A 20781-nucleotide genomic window follows, 5' to 3' on the forward strand; every position below is an offset into this window, starting at 1 on the left:
CTTGTTACGATTATCCACACCTGAGCTGATTTTTTTTATTTTGAGATACTTTATTGATCCCTGTGGGGAAATTGTGCTTTGCATTTAATCCATCCTAGCTGTGTAGCTAGGAGCAGTGGGCAGCCACCATGCAGTACCCGGGGGCCAACTCCAGTTCGTCTTGTGTTGCCACGTCTATGCCCCTGACCATCTCGGTCAGGGGCACAGACAGGAGTACTAACCCTAACATGCATCTCTTTTTGATGGTGGAGGAAACCGGAGCACCCAGAGAAACCCCCCCGCAGACACGGGGAGAACATGCAAACTCCACACAGAGGACGACCTGGGATGACCCCCAAGGTTGGACAACCCCGGGGTTCGAACCCAGCACCTTCTTGCTGTGAAGCGACAGCGCTAACCGTGCCGCCCACCAACAACATTTATGTGATGATTTGGCAACATTTATGTCTGAGTTTGGAAGTAAAGTTGGCATGACGACTCACGGGTTACAAGACTGTCTTGCACTGAATAGTTACAGGTGTCAGACACCAGCTAATCCTTGTTGAAGTTCCTTCGAGCAGGATTCTGAATCCCAGTCTGCTTCCGTCGGCCTGTGCTTTGGCATCCATCCTTATAAATGCTCCTATACACACTGTAGGAATGTACAAAAGAACAAATTCTAATTATACTATTTGTAATAGGTCAAATGTACACAAAACATTATCTTAGATAACCTTATAGAACAGAGAATTCTTTCCAATGAACATGTCCTACAAATTATGATAAAGCAAGTGTGAAATAATGGAGAAATTACCTTTAATAGCAGATAGCTCAATAAACAAAGGTCTTAGTGCTTGAAAAGCAAAAACAGGTAAATTGTCCTGGGAAGGGTAAACATCGACGATTATCCCCAGTGTAATGATTTATAAATGGTGCAGACTTATGTACGAATGTGGCTTTGTTGTGCCCTTAGCAGCACAATGTCATATATCCATCCCAATGTTACAAACAAACAAAAAAAGACAAAAAAAAAACAAAACATACATAGCTTCACAGAATCCAAAACATTGTGACTTTTTCCCTCCATGGGATTAAAAATGTAACCCTATTGAATGGCTGGCAGTCTGAACTTTTTCATTGTGAAAGGTTAACCTTAACCCTACAAACCTGTGTTAACCGTTTTTGTGGTAAGACTGGCAGGTCTTCAAAACACCACTCCTAATAACAGTACAAGTATTTTGAACACTACTCGATGAAACTAATCAAAAACATTTTGGTAATCAGAACACTTTGGTGGAAAGGGACGAGAAGCCAGTTTTTAGGTAGAAAAAAAAAAAAGAAAAAAAAAGACGAGTCCAAAAATGACACCGTTCATCGCATTAATCCAGTTCCAAAACTCAAATTTCCATTTAATGCCGAGTTATTCCTGGAGTTGCTCTGCTGTAGTAGGCATAGTCCTTCATACAGATACAACAACCCAGATTCTATCCAGAAATGAAACATGTCCTCTTCTAGGATGACATTTCTTGCCAAACTACGGTTAACAGACCAGACGTGTCCAATACCTAAAAAAAAGTCTGTGATTGGAGGTGGGCGGGTCTCAGGCGGACTGTTCAGGCTGCCGTAAGACTTCGTCCAGCTCAACAATGAACCTTTTCAGGTCCTCTAAGCAGCGTTCGCGGATCTCCCCAAGATTCTCCCTGAGAGGAACCTGCAGCTGCTTCTCCAAGTTGGGGTCCTTGGCCACCAGCATTTTCACCACCATGCCGAAGGTCTCACAGTCTTGACGGTACACCTGGAAACGTGCAGTGAACGGGAAGATAATAAGCGATAAATGTAACACCAATACAGGCTGGAAGTCCTCAACCTAAACGTTGGGGGGGGGGGGGGAGATAAGAGGCGGAACCACAAATGACCAAAAGGTGGGGAAAACTTAACTATGAACCAAATGCCTTTACAGAAACATGACTTAATGCAAAATCCTAATGATTTTGACTCCTTAAGTTAGAACTCAAAGATAATGCAGACATAGGGTCAATATTGCATGCACAATGTAATCCTTTCAAAGACCGGAATTTAAAACCAAAGCATTCGGAGCGTTCTAGAATGAGGCTCAAGTTGTATATTAGCTGCTTTGAACAGCATGTGGAGGATCAATTGTGTATGCAGTCAATTGTCCAGTCACCTGAACTTGAATTAAGAACTCAATTTTTGCAGGCCAAGGTCACGAGTAACGAGCGAGGGGTTGGTGAAAAGCCATTTCCTTCCTGCTCTACCTGACATCTGGGTGTAAATACTCTAGCCTGAGTGGATCATTGTTGTGCTAACTTACAACACGTAGTGTCAACGGATAAACACTTCTCCTCTAGAGCTCAATAAGCGCAATTTCCATAGGTGAGGAGGGCCAAAGAACTAATAAAAAACCCCTTAGTAGTGGCTCTGAAGCTCAAAACCGGTGTTAGGAAGACAGCGAGAAGGTGGTATTGGGTTCTTGTTTGGGAGCCACTATTTCACACCAAGCCCCCAATGTCTCATAAAACAGTTGAGAAAAAAGCCTGCCACTGACACCACCACACATAAAGCCGTTGGATTCTGCTTTTTGGTGGCATCTGAGCTTTGTTGAAAACCTGCAGCAGGTTTGAATAATTTCTAACTTATTTTTCCTCAAAAAAAGCTAGAAACATGCACTGGTGAGGACAGGGGGAGAAAATGCTGCGGGGAGATAGGGTAGTACCAAGGTAAAATACCACTCAACTGTTGTTAACATTTTTGCAGCAGTTTGCATTTTTAAAGTGCAAGTTTAAAGTGTTAGGACATATTCAAGATGGAGTCCCACAGAGAAGACAGTGAGGAATATATATCTATTTCAATATCTCAACAGGAATTACTTTTCCAACGTGGTTTCATAAAACCTGTGATACAGTGACAATTGTATTTATGGGGATCTCTTGAAGGAGGGATTTTTGTCCTTTTTTTATTTCTAGCAACAATATGTTTAATGGAAGAGACTGACTTCCAATACCTGTTGCATTGTAGTTCAAGTGGGCCTGCAGTGAATGACTGTGGTTGTAAGAGGGGGCCCGGTGTGAACATGTGTTCCCCTGCCCCTTTTCTCCCCAATTGTATCCGGCCAATTACCCCATTCTTCTAAGCTGTCCCAGTTGCTGCTCTACCCCCTCTGTCGAACCGGGGAGGGCTGCAGACTACCACATGCTTCCTCCAATACATGTGGAGTTGCCAGCCGCTTCTTTTCACGTGACAGTGAGGAGTTTCGCTAGGGGGATGTAGCACGTGGGAGGATCACGGTATTCCCCCAAGTTCCCCCTCCCGCCCGAACAGTCACCCCGACCGACCAGAAGAGGCGCTAGTGCAGGGACCAGGACACATACCCACATCTGGCTTCCCACCCGCAGACACGGCCAATTGTGTCTACAGGGACGCCTGACCAAGCCGGAGGCAACACGGGGATTCGAGCCAGCGATCTCCGTGTTGGTAGGCAACGGAAAAGACCACTACGCTACCCGGATGCCTGTGAACATGTGTCTTTGAAAAACACCATGCGTGCCAAGTTGACTTCCCTTCCCTGAATTAGATTAAGAATATGAGGCCTGCCTGCTCCAAAAAAGTGTGATGACCTCCCTGGAGTTTAGAGACTACACATGGATGCTAAAACGGGTGGCAATGATCTATTTTGGTCTAGATAGACAAAATGTGAACCCCCGATTCTCTATACAAACAGTGAACTCTTACTCATCTGTTACCCGGGTGTGACAGGCCTCAGGGACACTTACACATCCACTACCCTCTCTGACACCCCCAGCTCTCTCCTATGCTCCTTCCCGAACCACTCCCAAAACATCATCCTTCTTGTCTTTTTGACTCCTTTAATGCTTCATTCCTTTTTTGTGCTTTCGTCGCACTTTCGGTCCCTTTGTTCCATCTCTCTGTCCATCTCCTCCTCTCCAACCGCTGTGACAAGACTATTCACTGAATGCCGGGTTTTGAGTTAGCTACACGCAAAGACAGAAAACACTTTGAAAGGGAAAAGTGTGTTTGTGAGTCTGTGTGTGTGAGTGCGTTTGTTAGCGCGTGAGTGAGAGATATCAGTGGCATGTTTCAGCTGTTCACTGAATATTAACAATAGCTACTGTACCACGGGGCATTTCTAGCTCCTGGTCTTATTTATAGCTGTTCACATTGTCACTAGAATGAACAGCATGTTTGGAGTGCAGTGAAAAGATCATGTTCCACTGGCACCGATGCATGAACTAAATTATAATATGGGCTTTTACCAAGCTACAAGAGTTCAAGCTGACAACAGTCACCTAACATATGAATGACTGTAAATATGTGCGAATCTGAATCCTACAAAGTAAAACAGTAAAGTTGCAGTTTTGTGTGACAGAAAAAATACTTTGGATGTTACTTAAAACAAACTTTTATTGTTTTTATAAAATATGCCATTTTCCGGCTTGGTTGGGTATCCCTACAGACACAATTGGCTGTGTCTGCAGGTGGGAAGCTGGATGTGGGTATGTGTCCTGGTCACTGCACTAGCCCCTCCTCTGGTCGGTCGGGGCGCGCGTGATCCTCCCACGCGCTACGTCCCCCTGATGAAACTTCTCACTGTCAGGTAAAAGGAAGCGGCTGGCGACTCCACATGTATCGGAGGAGACATATGGTGGTCTGCAGCCCCCCGCCGGATTGGCAGAAGGGGTGGAGCAGTGACTGGGACGGCTCGGAAGAGTGTGATAATTGGCCAAGCACAATTGGGGAGGAAAAAGAGGGGAAAGGGAAAAAAAAGAAGCTATTTTGAGAAAAAAAAATTGGGTGGCGTGCATCCGAGTGCACTATCTATACTTGCCCAACAACAAACGCTATTAGTTTTGAGCACGAAGTAATGGCCCCCTTCAAACCATGCATTTTATTATATACATGAATCTGGATCATGTCAAGATGTGTTTAAGATCCAACAGTACATTTTGACAAGTAAAAAACTATCAAAGTCATACTTACATATGCTAGCTGAGACTAGCATCTCCTGGTTTAATCCACACACTGACGCGTTTCCATTTACTTAGTGGTTATACCAGATTTAAGAGGCACTGTATTTTCACTTTGTTGTTTTTGTGTGCTCAAAATACACCTCAGCAATCCACTGAGGTGGTTTGAATGATCAGATTCTGGTACATCTTAGATGCATTTACAACTGGTTTTAATTAATGCATTTTCACTCCTTTGGATTACCATTGCCTTAAACAAATGGCAACTCCAGGTGCAAACACGGTCACCATTTGCATGTTTTTTTTTAACCTCCTTTTAAGTGCAATAAATCCTTTACATTGCACAGTACACAAGAAAACCTGAGGGGATGGTAAAAGCAAAAACAGGTACGGAAACATACCAAAGGGGAAACGAACACACCCCTTCCCTTTGAGTGTTTCTATATTACATATACATTCTTCACATGCTTTCTATATTGAACAAGTGTAAGATGTTACACAATAGTTCAGTCAACTTATCTTCAAAGCCAAACACTTGTTGGGGCTGATGTCTGTGGCAAAACAAATCTTTTCGATCTTTCATTTAAGCTGTATGTTTTTCTTTAAGCAGGTGCCTATTGACTACAATGCGTTTATTTTTATCAACTTTTCTGAGGACGTGTTCAATCAATGTGCTCAAAACAAATGCTGGGAGTGCGGGGGAAAGTGGTTCCTAGATAACAATGTGCTGAAACTGTACTTCCTGAATTTCAAACGCACTTCCCGAAACTCCTCCTATTATCCAATCCGGGAGGAAAGGACCTGCTCCTGACCTTGGGTGGATGGGTGTTGTTCAAGAGTGTGTGTAGCAATCTCTAAGTTCCTTTTCAATGCCTGTTTCAAATTCCAGTGTGTTTCCAGGCTAATTTCTGTATTAAGTGCAAGTATAAAAGACTGGCAGAGTATACAAACAATTTCCGCTGGGTTACATTCTTAACGACAGATACTATGGATATATAAAAAAAAAGGATTTCTTACATACGATTTAGATTTGTTTGAATTAGTTTTTTTGATTTTGATATACGTTATTATTATTTCTTTATCTATTATTTATTATTGTGGTTGTATCATCAGATCTGCAGCCGTATGTTTTGGACACTCTGGTGAAGAGAGGAGCAGAGCTGTGAACTGATCATCGCCTGGTGGTGAGCTGGATCAGATGGCGGGGAAGGCTGCTGGACAGACCTGGTAAACCCAAATGTGTAGTGAGGGTGAACTGGGAACGTCTGGCGGAGGCCCCTGTCTGTGAGGTCTTCAACTCCCACCTCCAGAAGAAGTTCTTGTGTATCCCAAGGGAGGTTGGGGACATGGAGTGGGCCATGTTCAAAGCCTCTATTGCAGATGCGGCAGGCAGGAGCTGCGGTCATAAGGTCATCGGTGCCTGTCGAGGTGACAACCTAAGAACCCACTGGTGGACACCAGCCATGAGGGAAGCCATCAGGCTGAAGAAGGAGGCCTTTCGGGTACCAGGAGGCCAGAAGGGCTGCAGCCTCAGTGGTCGCAGAAACAAAAACTCGGGTGTGGGAGGAGTTCAACGAGGCTACGGAGGACTTTCGGTTGGCCTCAAGGAAGTTCTGGCAAACCATCCAGCGACTCAGGGAAGGGAAGCAGGGCCTGACTCGGGCTGTGTTCTGCCAGGGAGGGGAACTGTTGACCCGGACTGGGTATGTTGTCAAGCAGTGGGAAAGAACACTTTGAGGAGCTTCTGAACCCGGCTAACATGTCCTCAATGGAGGAGGTAGAGTCTGAAGACTCAGGGGAAGCCTCACCCATATCCCTGGCAGAGGTTTCTGAGGTAGTTAAGAAGCTCCTTGGTGGCAAGGCGCCAGGTGTGGATGAGATTTGCCCTGAGATGCTGAAGACTCTGGACACTGTTGGACTGTCTTGGCTGACACACCTCTTCATTGTCGCGTGGAGGTCGGGGACAGTACCTGTGGAGTGACAGACTGGGGTGGTGGTTCCCATATTTAAAAAGGGGGACCGGACGGTGTGTTCCAATTATCGGGACATCACATTGCTCAGCCTCCCTGGGAAAGTCTACTCTAGAATACTAGAAAGGAGGCTCCGGCCAACTGTCGAACCTCGGATCCAGGAGGAACAATGCGGATTCCATCCTGGCCGTGGAGCAACGGACCAACTCTTTACCCCTGCGGAAGTGCAGGGGGGGGGGCATGGGAGTTTGACCAGCCATCCTACATGTGTTATGTGGACTAGGAGAAGGCATCAGGGCACTCTGTGGGGGGTACTGCAGGAGTATGGGGTACCGGGGCAGTTGTTACAAGCCATCCGATCCTTGTATAACTAAAGTGAGAGCTGTGTTCGCATTCTCAGCACAAAGTCAACCACGTTTTCAGTGGGTGTTGGACTCCGCCAAGGTTGTCCCTTGTCTCCGATTCTGTTTGTGATATATAAGGCACAGCCAAGGTGAGGAGTGTTTCCATTTTGGGAACCTCAGAATTTAATCTCTGCTGTTTGCAGATGATGTGATTTTGCTGGCTTTATCAGAATGTGACCTCCAGCACGCGGGCGAACATGCAAACTCCACACAGAGGACGACCTGGGATGACCCTCAAGGTTGGACAACCCTGGGGTTCGAACCCAGGACCTTCTTTTTATTAAACTGTATTTCTAGTTTTTCCCCTTATCCCACCCAATTAACCCAATGGCATATGGCCGGAACTTTTGTCGAATAACTCCCCTGGCTCACGTTTCCAGAGGAAGGAGATAGTTGTAAGACCAGCTTCCTCCAAACTCGTGTCAACAGCTCTTGCTGTTTTACATGCTGAAGCCTCGCATGGATTGCATTACCTTCAGGCCGCGAAGGAGACGTAGGGAGAATGCTTTCGGTTGCTTAGCTGCAGGTGCCCGGATGGGCCAGAGGGGTCGCTGGAGAACGACGAGTCCCCGAACACTACACCGATCTACATCCGCTATCCCTCGGGTAAGGGTGGCCTAATGAATGCCTTACCCCGTGGACGCTCTGGCCGTGACCGGTTACGGCGAGTCTGGGATACGAACCACCCAGCCACATGACGAGCGGGTTGCAAGAACAGCGGTTTAGTCTGCTTGGCCATCAGAGCGGCACCAGGACCTTCTTGCTGTGAGGCAACAGTGCTATCCACTGGGCCACCATGCTGCCTAACCACGAATGAACCATCTTATCTCTATGGAAAGCAGGAGTGCACGTTTGCTTAGCATCTGGAAGGGTAAGATGAGAAAGGCAGTGAAGGAAAGGGTGAGAGAGTCAGGGGCCATGGTGCCACTCTGCCAGCTCTCTAGACCTGCTAGACAAATCAGTCTAGCTCTGGAGAGGCTCTACTCTTGTGTCTTTGAAAAACACTGATGGCTTGGCCCATCCCCACAGCAATATTTACATTACTCAACAAATGCAATCAAATCCCATCTTGTATCACAGACTACAACTGACCAGACTATAACAAATAGAACTTAATACCCTTTATTGCCTCTCATGCCTTGTCAAGTCACTGCAACCAGTCAATCTGTTCTGCCGCCAAAGTCAACTCGGACAATGAGAAGGGGACTCAGGTTAAATTACAGCAGAGCCATTTCACTTAGCTGCACAAACACAGTGAGGCACCGATATAGCACAGCCCAGTAGGCTGGCAAACCGATGCTGGAAAGCTCAGTTTGTGATCTGTTAACGGGTGGAGACAACTAGTTTGCTGTAAAAGGGATACTGGGACTCAGAACACTGTGTGTGTGTGTCTGTCTGGAAGAGATGGCTAGACCAGATTGGCGGCAGAAAGCTAAACATCTGGCTGACACTTGTCAGGCACTAGCAACACAATAGTAACACTGCCGCCACTTCACAGGGCTGACGTGAAAGTGACTGAGTTGCTTTCTGATAGATGAGGGCTGACTTAAGACTGTTGTTTACTTATATGTGGTGGGGGGTTCGGAAATTAATGCCAGCTGAATGCCTGTAAATTTTTTGCAGGAGCTGGTTGAGTTTGTCTAGTCCACCAGCTGCTTTGGTCTTTAACAAAGACTCTGGAGGTCTTAGTCTACTCTACAAATCTGGTTATTTGTTAAAATACATGTCTCCTACACCATATATACTGGAAAAATACCCTTCATTATTTTCTCTAACCTTAATTTACTGACTAGATTTAAAATTTTAGGTTTGAGTTTAATATGACTTAATATGAGGTGAGGATCCACTCTGAACAGAAACAAACATCACATGTACCAAACACATGAAATGACATTTGTGTCTATAGCTATGTGTACTGCAACTAAAAAAAAAAAAAGTGATATCCAATCTTCTCTCTGCAATCGCCAAACTCTTCAAGACCAGGACTTTATTCAGTTCCCTTTTCATACTTTTATTCGGTATCAAAAACCTCTACAGAAACCTGAAAGTAGTAAAAGTAGCTGTGAAGTAGTTGTTGAATTCTAACATGCATCAGTCACTGTGGCTAGATGGTTCCTTGCAACAGAAAAAAGATTAAGCTATCCGTAGAAGGGCATTACTTCTGTCTTTTGTGAGGTGAGAAAGACTGACACACACACACACACACACACACACACACACACACACACACACACACACACACACACACACACACACACACACACACACACACAAACCAGAGTCAAAAGGAGGGATAAGCTAGAATCTTCAATAGAAACAGATGGGAGTATGGTGTCTGAAATCAAGATAAAAGGAAAAAAAAAACTTAAAAAGTCACATCAACGCTTATCTCATATATTATTTGGTATTCCAGACTTAAATCTAGACTATATAGAGCATGATTCATACTGACTATGACAGGGCAACATGGGCAGTATTGAGGCCATTCACTCTATATCTGACCACTAGTTTTAGAAGTCCCTTGCACAGCTTTTTTTTCAAATTCTCAATCTTCTCAGAGACATGACATCATAAAAAACTTGAAACACTGCGTCCCTGAATATTATATGGAGCATCTTATAAAATGAAAGTGAATGTGAGTTTGTCAAATGAGAGACTGATGAGGTGGGTGATGGTGGTGGGGTTATGCAGGCTATAAAACAGGCTACAAGCTGCAGCGTCAGCAGCAGTGTTATATTAGTCTATAGGCTCTGGGACATAGCTTGGTGGGCTCTGCAGTGCAGCTCGATGTGAGGGCCTGTTGTGTGCTCCAGGGCAGAGCTGGCTCTGGATCAAGGGGCCTAGTAACTCAGCAGTAGGGCCCAGTGGTGCAGGCATGGCCTTCATTAGATCGCTGAGTAGAGCTGAAGACTGAGGCTTGGGGTGGTTTCATCCTCTCTCAACTTTACTCCTGTTTTACTGTATGTGCAAATCGAGGGCCTGGCCAAGTTCTCCTGTATTTTAATTCTTAAATCAAAAAGGTGTGTGTGTGTGTGTGTGTGGTTGTGTGTGTGTGTACATGTTTATGTGTTTGTGTGTCCCTGTGCCATGTGTGCTTGCATCTACTTGAGTTACCGAGTTAGCTGCCAGTGAAACCTCATACCAATATCACCAAGAAAAACTCGTGTGCATATTTTTTGGGGAACTTTATGAATAAACTGACTGACACAAAAATCCAAGCATCCAAAAAATCCAAGCATAAGAATGGGAGTTTGTGTTATTGTGCATGTGTGTGCATTTGTAAAGACAATTAAGCCATTGGGGGAGGGTTGTGGTGTGTGAGTTGTAGGATATGAAACTGGTTTAAGGGCATAATGGCTGGTTGTTCCAGTAATGCCAGTCAGGGAGTCCTAGTGGGAAATTAGCAACAGCTTCAAAGCAAATGTTGGGAAGCTTCACTGTGGCTTGTAAGCTGCAAAAACCTACAAGTTACTTAGGCAGGTAACTAACCATCACATGTTGGTCTTATACTTTTATAATAGCCATATTTAGCAGCTTAAATGGTAAAATTAGGTAGTAAAAGGGGATGTGAGATATGAACTAAAATAGCAAGTTTCCTGCCACGGTGGAGCCATAATAGGTGGTTGTCTCAGTAAACTTATTTCAGTACGGTGATCTGTAAGTGAGTCAGAGGAGCCAAGCACATAATATGTGTGGCAGCGTAAGCCAGGAACATGTGTTCGTCATGTCCCAAACTGAGACCTAAAGCTGCGGCTTACAAATTCAATATTGCTGTTGGAGCAACGTGTAAATGTCAAGGACAATTCTATATTCCAAGGGGGATAGCATGGCGATTATTCTTACTCTTTTCAAAAAAGCTATAATAAAATCCCCAAAAAAGGGATCTTGTTACCTTTTCTAACTACCAGCTAAGAAAAATAAAGAATTTTGAACTGAGGACTTGAGGTGATGCTGACTGAAAAACATTGAAACATGGAATAGGGAAAATATGGTTTAGAGGGGTTGAGTGGTCTTGCTGATGGAGACAGACCATCATGTTACAGAAAGGCCACAGGTTTGAGGAGTCCCTTCTCTGGACTCCTACCTACTCACACAGAGCATCAGCTAAATGTTTTTAGTAAAAAACAAAGTAAGCCGGTAGAAGCAAGATGACTTGGGAATGACATGGACTGAAAGGCAGGTACCTTCTCTATCTCCAGAGCTTTAGTAGTGATAGCGCTGGTGCGTCGTGCCTGGACGCTATCAATAGATTTGTGGCTCTCCTCTGTGGCAGCACTCACCACTGGCTCCTCTTTCTCCCCCTCCAGAGGTTGGGCCTCCTCCTAAAGTTGGGGGGGAAAGAAGTGAGTTGCAGCTCTGAAAAGCTTGCAGAACAGTGGACATGGTGACTATTATAAATGCTGAAAGGAAAATCAGTACTTTTTAAAATACTAGTAGGAGAAATTTTTTTTTTTAACAGAAGTGAAACATGCATTAAACACTTGTCAAACTGCATGAGTATATTCAGTACACAAAAAAGCAACAAGTAAGACATGCTCTGCATGTCCACTTTTATATAAACTGCTAATAAATGCTGACTGCAAAACATATAATATGTTGAAACCCTAATAGACAAATGAACAAAACTGCTAAATTGTAAAGTAGGCTGTAATGCTGGGTTCAGACTTGTCATCATCGACAAATGTCCATAGTTGGGCCCGATTATGAACGGCAGGAACGATGAACGGGCATCTTTACCCCGTGTAGTGTGAAATAATTGTAGAACAGCGATGTGGCGTCTAGGATGCCCCATCACAACCTGACAAAAAGTCTAGCAAGTCAAAATCTTTTGTATTTTCCTGCCTAGTCTGACATCTCCTATGATGTATTCTTTGACATTGACCAATAGGATGACAGAGTGCTCTCTGGTGCACATACACTCACTGGCCACTTTATTAGGTACACCTTGCTAGTACCGGGTTGGACCCCCTTTTGCCTTCAGAACTGCCTTAATCCTTCGTGGCATAGATTCAACAAGGTACTGGAAACATTCCTCAGAGAGTTTGGTCCATATTGACATGATAGCATCACGCAGTTGCTGCAGATTTGTCGGCTGCACATCCATGATGCGAATCTCCCGGTCCACCACATCCCAAAGGTGCTCTATTGGATTGAGATCTGGTGACTGTGGAGGCCATTTGAGTACAGTGAACTCATTGTCATGTTCAAGAAACCAGTCTGAGATGATTCGAGCTTTATGACATGGCGCGTTATCCTGCTGGAAGTAGCCATCAGAAGATGGGAACACTGTGGTCATAAAGGGATGGACATGGTCAGCAACAATACTCAGGTAGGCTGTGGCGTTGACACGATGCTCAGTTGGTACTAAGGGGCCCAAAGTGTGCCAAGAAAATATCCCCCACACCATTACACCACCACCACCACCACCAGCCTGAACCGTTGATACAAGGCAGGATGGATCCATGCTTTCATGTTGTTGACGCCAAATTCTGACCCTACCATCCGAATGTCGCAGCAGAAATCGAGACTCATCAGACCAGGCAACGTTTTTCCAATCTTCTATTGTCCAATTTTGGTGAGCCTGTGCGAATTGTAGCCTCAGCTTCCTGTTCTTAGCTGACAGGAGTGGCACCCGGTGTGGTCTTCTGCTGCTGTAGCCCATCTGCCTCAAGGTTCGACGTGTTGTGCGTTCACAGATGCTCTTCTGCATACCTCGGTTGTAATGAGTGGTTATTTGAGTTACTGTTGCCTTTCTATCAGCTCGAACCAGTCTGGCCATTCTCCTCTGACCTCTGGCATCAACAAGGCAGTTTCGCCCACAGAACTGCCGCTCACTGGATATTTTCTCTTTTTCGGACCATTCTCTGTAAACCCTAGAGATGGATGTGCGTGAAAATCCCAGTAGATCAGCAGTTTCTGAAATACTCAGACCAGCCCGTCTGGCACCAACAACCATGCCACGTTCAAAGTCACTTAAATCACCTTTCTTCCCCATTCTGATGCTCGGTTTGAACTGCAGCAGATCGTCTTGACCATGTCTACATGCCTAAATGCATTGAGTTGCTGCCATGTGATTGGCTGATTAGAAATTTGCGTTAACGAGCAGTTGGACAGGTGTGCCTAATAAAGTGGCCGGTGAGTGTATGTAAACATGGCAAAGAGAAAGAGGGATGCTGCTGACAAAACCGAGGAAAGGTTCGCTGAGCAGTGGCAACAACACCCCTGCCTTTTTCACGTTTCCTTGAGGGAGTACCATGACAAAGTCAAAAAAGATAGTCGGCGGCATGGTGACGCAGTGGTTAGCACTGTCGCCTCACAGCAAGAAGGTCCTAGGTTTGAACCCCGGGGTTGTCCAACCTTGGGGAGTCATCCCAGGTCCTTTCTGTGTGGAGTTTGCATGTTCTCCCCGTGTCTGGGTGGGTTTTCTCTGGGTGCTCAGGTTTCCCCACCATCAAAAAGACATGCATGTTAGGGTTAATACTCCTGTCTGTGCCCCTGACCGAGGCATGGCAAGACAAACTGGAGTTGGTCCCTGGGCGCTGCACGGCGGCTGCCCACTGCTCCTGGCTACACAGCTAGGATGGGTTAAATGCAGAGGAAGAATTTCCCCATGGGGATCAATAAAGTAATAAAGTAAAATAAAAATAAAATAAAAGCTGGCGAGAAATAGTGGAGGCACTTCAGCAACCCGCTGGGTAGCTGGTTAAGCTATGCTAGCTTAGCATTCCCCAGTAGCATTGGCCGCAATAGCGTCCACAATCGTCATTTTTATTTCTTGATCATGAAAGGCAGTATATGGTGATTGGTCAGGGTCATACTTGTGCTGTTGCCAGTCTCTCGGCCAAGACACGGAAAGAATGTATGGCACTATGATTGCCTAATCTGACATAGTGACCATCGTGAAAGACAAAAATATTGTGTAGTCTGATCCCGGCATAAGAGGTTATCAGTTAAATACAAGTTCCTCGTGTTTTTGGCTATCTTGAATTGGGTGGAACCAAATTGGCCTTGAACCAAACAGAGTCAGTGGACTAGAGACTAGTGCCTTTAAATATTACTGGGAGGGTGAAGAGAAAGAGTAAAGCGAGATTTGAGGCCAATTGGATTACCGCTCGAGTTCTCTTGCTCATTTCCTGATGAAACTATTAGGGCTCGATGGCAAGGGAGCAGAGCTGGCCAGCCGTGACTAAAGTACGGTCATATAAGAGGGGAAAGAGGCCACGCACTGAGTTCATGTCAACTCTCTTAGACAGCACAGAAGGGGAAAAAATGCGAGACACAAGATCTAAAATAAATACGCATCTAGTAATGCATCATCCAATTATTCTCTTTTCACCCCCCCCCCCAAGCTATGAACAAAAAAAGGTCCAGCATTTGTGAGACAGAGATAGTCTTCAAGCCCCCTTAGTCTGCAAATGGAAAAAATCCACATCTGGACATTTCACCTAAAGTTAACACAAGCAAACCCTAACACAACATTCTGCTCAAAAGCAAATATATTCCAAGTTAAACCAGGCTAAAAGTAAAATGATGTCGGTCTTGAGGTAATCTTTTTTCACTTCAAAACTTAAAACTTATGAGATCAATGGACGTTTTTTTTTCACAATTTTTCTGTTAAAAATAGCATGTCACTGCCAGTTTGGTGTTGAACTTGCATGAGTGAGCAATTACGCATAACGTGGCCCTAATCAACTCACACATTAGCTGATAATTGTATAGTCTGTTGTGGGTGAATCATATTTGTTGACCCGATGGGGTCCTCAACATCCAGGCCGCTGTGACTCCCTGACAGGAGCAGAGGTTCTCTTTGTCCTGTTCTGTCTGAGATGGCTCCAGGAAACCGGAGTGTGTGCGTGTTTGTTCTACCTCCATGGCAGGCAGGCCATTAGAGCGGGCTTTACTGGGGGCACGCCGCAGTCCTTTCATCTTGGCCAAGGTTATGGGTTTGTGCCCCGAGAGCAGAGAACAATAACACCACACCATGGGCTACATCAAACATTGCAGGGGCTTGTGTGTGTGCGCGTGCGCGTGCAGATGGCCCACAGTACTTTCATCACAGTACTTGATTGGAGGGTGGGGTACGGGTGGCTCTTTGGAAAACGCACATTAGGATGGGAGGAAGGGGGAGGGACGAGGGCTGTGTGTGAGTGTGTATGTTTGTCTGTGCACATTTGCTTACACATGCTTTTGCTCTATCTTGTGATCTCTGGTGTACAAAATGTACGGTTGGGTTCAAACAGATGGCTGAGTACTTCTTAAACCAGTGAAAAGGATGATCCAGTGAGTATACAACAAATATTTATAAACAGAAGCAGCATTACAAGCTTGGCAACATTTTGATTGCTTCCAGGATATGCTGGGTAGGATCTGAGAGCTGCTAATGATATTATAAAATGAGGCTTTGGCTTGGAAGTGAAAAATGCTTAAAATAGCCCTTAACTGAGTTGAATTACAGCTCTACATGTATAGATATATTTGGAAGGCAGATATTCATTGCGGCAGGGTTCTTGTGACTTTTCTGTTGCAGGAATGCCCCTGTTAATACTGGACCACTATGATTTTGTGGCGTTTTCCAGACAGTAGTAATTACCAAACATAGGCAAGTCCTGCTTACGAAAAAAAGGAAGGGATTGTTCATTTTTAATGGTCTAAACACATTCCAGCAAGCTCCTCAGGGAGTCTCCCAAGCTTTGTGGTTAAGATCCCGTGATAAGGTTATGATTCAGGCTAATGAGTTAGCCCCTTCACACAGGGTGGGTGGCCCTTGCCATACCCTTTACCCCTGGCCACGGCCGGGCCCGGAGCACTTCTCATTCTGTTGACTGGGCTCTAAAGAGACGCGTCAGCAGGGCATTCGCATATTACCTGCAAGGTGAAGTGTGGGAAGCTGAACGAGTGAACATAGATCAAACAACTGAGATATATATATATATATATATATATATAAAAGTAATTAAAAAAACATGTTAACATATAAATGTAAAAATTATAAATTTAAAGAGGAAATATGCCAAATTTTAGTTTTAAATATTCAAAAATTAACTAAAATTATCAACGGAATGTGAAGTAATAACAGTTTCGACATTATGTCAAAAGACGTCTATGTATTGCATTGCAGAGATATTGGTGACACTTTACAATAAAGGTACATTGATTAACATGAGCTATTACAATTACCAGTTAACTAACCCTATTAACATTAGTTATTACAGTAATAAGCATTGACATATCTTAACCCTAATAAACATTAAGTAACTTAACAAATTTGTCGTCAACATTTAGTAAGGGTTTACAGGTTAATTAAGGTACTGATAGTAAACGATGAACACCATTAGAAAATGCTTACTAGACATTAGTTAACTGTTAGTTAATGCTTACTACTGGTTAATTAATGTATCCTTATTGTAAAGTGTAACAAGAGTTTTCTACTTAAGTTAACATGCTAACTGATCAGCTATACCCAGCCTGCCCTGTTTCATAATATCACTTTGACCTCAAGAGGCGATGGTGAGTCACTGTAACGCCCAGTCTGCCCTCAGTCCAATATGAGAGGATGGAGAAACTAGTGCTGCCCCGAGGGCGTATTCTAAGCTCTTGTCAATCATGTTGAATGTAGTCAATGAATGGAACAGTCAGGGATAGACGCTAATAGTTTTAAGCACCGGCCCCATGGGCCACCAAGCCCCTAAATTTGGTGGCCAAAGTACATTTTTGGTGGCCCAAATGTAAAAACACAGAAAAGGCAATTTAACAAAACACTGTGACAAATCAACAAACGAAAAGACATCAACAAAATGAAAATATATAACTATTTATTTAAATTGAAAACAATTTCATTTGCAAACGTACATACATAGTCTCTCTCTTAGTTCGGTCTCTTTTTCGCACCCCCCATGCCTCTGCCTCATACACGCTCTCTCTCTCGCTCCCTCTATCCCTGTCTCCCTCCCTCCCAGCATTGTGCCTGTCAGTCATGTCTGCAATAAAAACATTAAAAAAAAGCAGTAGAAAATGTATAACATACTTCTAACTGTAGTCAAAATCGTCAAAACACATGGGCAGAATGAATTTTTTTTTTTAGAATTATTTAAATTGAAAACTCAAGTTTTTGTAAACATGGTACATATATTCTCTCACAGTCTCAGTTCAGTCTTTTTCGCATCCCTCTGCCTCATACACGATCTCGCTTGCTTGCTCCCTCCCTCCCAGCATTGTCCTGGCGTCAGTCATGTGTGCAATAAAAACATTACAAAAAGCAGTACAATTATAATCCACAACAACCGAAATGTACCGGGATTGGCACAGCTTCTCCAGTGTTGGTTCCCAGCTGTCGTTGTAGATGTGGGGAATGAATCTACAGCAGTAAAGTTGCCGACAACAACGTTGACACCATTAACTATGAGCAACTAGCTGCAATACAAACAGAAAATATGCTACGCGAGCTAGCCAACAATAGCCTACTGCTGATGAAGAGTAGCCAACGTTACATTATTTGTCCAACAAATTTAGGTAGCTGCTCTACTTAGTAGCATTAGCACTACATTAATTTGCAGCATATAAACCTAACCAGCTAGCTAGCTAACTAGATTAGAATTAAACCAACCCACCTGGCTATGGCTTTGTCGTTTGCATATCCATACACCATGGCCATGCCGTTCTTGATATGGAGTTCGATAAGCCCAGGGAAAGCACTGAATGTGATTTCGTTGTGTACAGACAAGGCTCAAAGTTTTCGGTTTTTATTTTTCAAAGCCATCCAGCATGCCGAGTTTTGCCACAAGAGGACAATGTTACATAACCTCACACGAAAGGGAACAACTTTTGGATCCCTGGAAACATAAAATCCATGTGAAAATCAGTTTAAACCGATCTGCTCTTTTTAAAATAATCTGGGTATTTTTCAGGGAAAAATCGGTAAAAACCGAAAACGCTAAGCCTTGCGTACAAAATAATATGCGATGTTGAAATTTTTAGTCATTTTCTCCCGTTATCCACTCTCCATTTGACGTATTTGTCTCCCCATGGGTATATTTTCAGGCGACGTAACTGCAAGGTGTGCAACTGTACACCTGAAATGTTGTCCACTTCTTCCATGAATTGTGATGTGGTGTTTCCTGAAGGCATTGTTTCCGATGAAAAGTGAGCTAGACTTCTCGGCTTGTCCTTAGATGTGTCATATTCTAGCCACTTAAACTCTTGCTTCCATTCACACCTAAATTTTCGTTGCCGTTCCGTTTTTTCATAGTCCACCTTTTGTGTTTCTGGTTCTTCTGTAGGGATCGTGTTCGCAGCTTGAGTAACGTTAAGCTTAGTAAACCCATACTTCAGCAGCCCCGACATATTGGCAGCTAGCCGGCGACGAGTAAAATTAAGTTATTGTTAGCTGTTTTCGTAGAATGTTGAATTAAAAGGCACAAATGAATCAGGATATTTGTGGAACTGTGATGTTGCATTTGCAAAGAGCGATGGGTTTTTTTAAAAAAATTTAATTTAACCTTGACTTGGTGGCCACAGGGGGCCACCTACTGGGGATATATGGTGGCCACAGAGTAACCTTTTATGGCCACAGGCCATCAGGCCATGGCTAATGTCGAACCCTGAACAGTAAACGCAATGATGGTTGAAGCTCTTGGCAAGTGACCATTATCAAAACAAACAGAATACCGGCACTCACAGATCAATGGTCTTCCCATTTATTGTGGGTAAAAATGAACACGTTTCATCTAAAAGCCATCCTCATTAGCTGAAATGCGTTCATTTTTGCCCACAAGAAATAAGACTAATGCTGTGTGGGTGCTGGTATTCTGTTTGTTTTGATCCTTTCCACAACCGTGCACCTGAAACTGTGTACAAGATTTGGCATACTTCTACTTTTCAATATAAGCGACCATTACCACCACCACCTCCTGTGGCTGTTTTCTTGCTACTATGGTCTTGCTAAAAACCGAGCAAAACAAGCTATAATGTAAACTAAAGGCTGACGCCACACATGAAGATTACAAGATAGCAGTGTTATCTTGACCAGCTCTCAAGAGTTCAGGAATTCGGTTGAATTTTGCATATTCTTGCCCTGCTGTTAATTAGTAGTCAGTTTTATTTATAACTGTATAGTGACTATAAAGTTATATTTTATGGACCCAGGAGCGGATCGACTAAAAAAATGGCAATCTTTTCACCATATTGCAACCACTTGGCATTACTGTTATGACATGAGGAAAGAATGAAGGTTGGAAAGTTTGCTATAGATTTTTGAGGACACTGCAAGGTTTAGTAGACTACTACTTTATACTCTCATGCTGGACTGAGGGCAGACTGGACGCTACAATGACTCACTATCGCCTCTTGAGGTACAAATGGGTATTATGAGACAGGGCAGGCCGGGGCTATAGATTCTCACATATAGCCCCTTTAAAAAGATTATGACAGACGCTCTTATCGGGGAGCGTGATTCGCTCTTTGGCCTAAATTAGGCCTTATTGCCTCTGCCATTAAAAGCCACCGTGATTGAAGTGTGCTTATACCACAGGTAAACAAGGCACAGCCCTGCTGCCTTTCATTCTCTGCGTGGGGGCTACTTTAAAACCCATTAACATACTTCAATGGCACTAAACACCAAGAGACATATGAGAGGGATAGAATTTAAGGAGTTCCAGATGCATTCTGCTGTACACTGACAAAGCTCGAGACCACTTTATACTTTATATAAACGAATAGTCCTTTTCACAGAACAAAAATGACTCTGGCTTTGGCCTGGCTGAGCATTTGACACAGATGAGAATTTGGGGAGAAATTCTTTTTCAAGACATCACAGTATAGCACCTTTACGCATCGCTGTATCAAAGAGGCCTGGTGGTGATACGCTCTTGTTCTTGTTCAGACAAAACCTGTGCATCTACTATAAGTTTTATAGGAATCAAGAAACTAATGACTTTCTCTGACCCATGTGTATTTTTGATATTAGTTGCTAACTTTATTATAGCTTTCAAGCTCCCAAGGGTCATGAAAGTCCTGTAATGCATGTCCAACTATGTAACCTTGCAATACCAGAGTAAGGAAATATTACTATTATTAGACAAATGTCTTTTTTACCCCAGTAACAGCAGTAGTATATTCACCAAGTCTATTTATTTACTGCAGCTCACCTTGTTTGAGGCTGTGCTCTGTGGAGAGCCGTCCCCCGACAGGCCAGGAACTTTGACTGAGGGAAACAGATGGACAGAAAAACATGGGAACAGTGAAACTCGAGAGGCAGATAGGATTGCGGAGGAAAACAAAAAGACAGGGCAAGAGAAAAAACAAACCCTAAAGAGACAGAGAAAGACAAGGAGGCTGAATGGCAGGAGATGGCAGAAACTCAGTTTAAAAATCAAACCTGGAACAATCATCCTGCCCTATTTGTGTGTGTGCATGGTGGTTGTAGGGGAG

The 20781-nt window shown here is 43.9% G+C and overlaps 1 protein-coding gene across 2 annotated transcripts in view; it reads right to left on the minus strand.

Moving 5' to 3' along the window:
- Positions 1-20781, minus strand: part of pphln1 (periphilin 1) — a 65879-nt gene that overhangs the window by 15992 nt on the left and 29106 nt on the right. The window contains exons 8-10 of one of the 2 annotated variants that reach the window (XM_056276018.1): positions 20499-20554; positions 11541-11678; positions 789-1774 (exon numbers count right to left, since the gene is read on the minus strand). In XM_056276018.1, the coding sequence (XP_056131993.1) occupies positions 1580-1774; positions 11541-11678; positions 20499-20554 (389 nt within the window). In that variant the 3' untranslated portion in view covers positions 789-1579. Of the gene's footprint in view, positions 1-788; positions 1775-11540; positions 11679-20498; positions 20555-20781 lie in introns of those variants that run through there. The other variant, XM_056276019.1, reaches the window with a different exon arrangement.

The sequence above is a fragment of the Lampris incognitus genome, chromosome 3 (genome assembly GCF_029633865.1).
Source record: "Lampris incognitus isolate fLamInc1 chromosome 3, fLamInc1.hap2, whole genome shotgun sequence".
NCBI lineage: Eukaryota > Metazoa > Chordata > Actinopteri > Lampriformes > Lampridae > Lampris > Lampris incognitus.